Source organism: Alligator sinensis, unplaced genomic scaffold (assembly GCF_000455745.1).
Source record: "Alligator sinensis unplaced genomic scaffold, ASM45574v1 scaffold231_1, whole genome shotgun sequence".
NCBI lineage: Eukaryota > Metazoa > Chordata > Crocodylia > Alligatoridae > Alligator > Alligator sinensis.
Genome location: NW_005842003.1, coordinates 1,389,891 through 1,391,718, shown reverse-complemented (window position 1 = coordinate 1,391,718; position 1,828 = coordinate 1,389,891). Strand labels below are relative to the sequence as shown.

Genomic DNA, 1,828 nt, shown 5'->3' with positions numbered 1-1,828 from the left:
CCCCGCTGCCTGCTCGCCTTTCGTCTGCAAATAGGACTCTGCTTTTTTAAAATTGTATTTTATATTTTTTTTAATCGCATCATCGCTCCCCCCCATCCCTCCCTCCCTGTCTTCCGCCTCTACGGATGTAATTGAGAATCTGTGTGAATTCACGTGGGGGATCCAGTTACAGCTTGTTCCGCTCTGGGGAGATTCAATCAGAATCGCCTTTTGGACACGCAGCCTGGTTACTAACCTTTGCACTGCAAGGATCAAGTTCAGCTCCGGTCCCCGCATTGGGACGGGCAGGGAAGCGGCGGGAGACTGCAATCTCACTCGCGAGCCGCCCCGCGCCGCAGCCCCGCGCTGCCCGCAGCCCGGCGGCGCGGATGCAGGTAAGGCGCCCGTCCGCCGACTGCGGCTGCACGAGCCCCAAACTTGGGACCGGCGGGTGCCCGGCGGATGTGCCTCGCTCCAGCCCCGCACCGCTCCGGCTCCTGCGGGTTTTGTAGCGCTGCTTTGTGACTAATGACCTTGCGCAGAGTTGTTCACAAAAAAAAAGACAAAAAATCCTCTCTGAACATTTGAGGAAGATGGATCTGGGTGCTTGTCTGCCGAGCAAAGGGACTGCTCTGTAATACCACGGCTCCTCTGCTGCCAAGTGCATCACTGGGATTTTGCATTGTATTTTCTATTCTTTCATTTTCTTTTTTCTTTTTTTTCCTTCCCTCCCCCTCTCCATTGCTAAGAGGATTTGTGGAGTTTTCCGGACACGAGCCCTTTGAATGAAGCGATTCACATTTTTCCAGCCACCCCCCCTGCGTGTGCGGAGGGAGGGAGGGAGGCAGAGAAAAGCTTAATGCCTCGGTCATAAAGGGCTGGGAGAGAAAAGAGTGCGATCTACTTAACTCGAGCGGCGAGGAAGACGACCTGGGGGGCTTCGGTTCGCACTCTGCAGCTCCGGCTTTTATTGCAAACCTTGCAAAGTGATTACAGTAAAATCGGAGAGGAGGAGGAGGAGGAGGAGGAGGAGGAAAATCCCGTCCTATCTGCCGAGATGAATCTTTAAACAGCAGCGCACGCTGTCCCGTGAACTGCGAGTGCCTCGCAACTGGGAGAGGAGCCGCCGCCAGGGCTCCGGCCACCGCTTGCACCGGCTCCGGGACCACAAGTTTGCAGCCGCGGGAGGCTTTTCTCGCCGCTCGCCCGCCCGCGTGCCCGGTGGCCGCCCGGGGGAGTGTGCGGGGGGGCGGGCGGGAGGGGGGCTGGGGTGCAGAGAAGATGAGGAAGATGCGGACTCCCCTGGGCTGCGTGCGCTGCTGCTGCTGCTGCTTCCTGCTGCTCCTGCCTCCTCCGCTCTGGCTCAGCCTGGCCGCGGCCAAGCAGCTGCTGAGGTACCGGCTGGCCGAGGAGGGCCCCGCCGACATCCGCATCGGCAACGTGGCCTCGGACCTGGGCATCGTAACGGGCTCGGGCGAGGTGACGTTCAGCCTGGAGTCCGGCTCCGACTACCTGAAGATCGACAACATGACCGGGGAGCTGAGCACCACGGAGCGGCGCATCGACCGCGAGAAGCTGCCGCAGTGCCAGATGATCTTTGACGAGAACGAGTGCTTCCTGGACTTCGAGGTCTCGGTGATCGGCCCCTCGCAGAGCTGGGTGGACCTCTTCGAGGGCCGGGTCATCATCCTGGACATCAACGACAACACGCCCACCTTCCCATCGCCCGTGCTCACCCTCACGGTGGAGGAGAACCGGCCCGTGGGGACGCTCTACCTGCTGCCCACCGCCACCGACCGCGACTTCGGCCGCAACGGCATCGAGCGCTACGAGCTGCTGCAGGAGCCCG

The 1,828-nt window shown here is 60.6% G+C and overlaps 1 protein-coding gene across 1 annotated transcript; it reads left to right on the top strand.

The window, feature by feature from the left end:
• Window positions 1-7: 7 nt before the first annotated feature.
• On the top strand, window positions 8-1,824 carry LOC112549949 (protocadherin-7-like; the record flags this gene model as incomplete). Its single annotated transcript, XM_025201804.1, has 1 exon — window positions 8-1,824. A coding segment is annotated over exon 1 (564 nt), but the record flags the coding sequence as incomplete, so codon positions are not given.
• Between the last annotated feature and the right edge of the window lie 4 nt (window positions 1,825-1,828).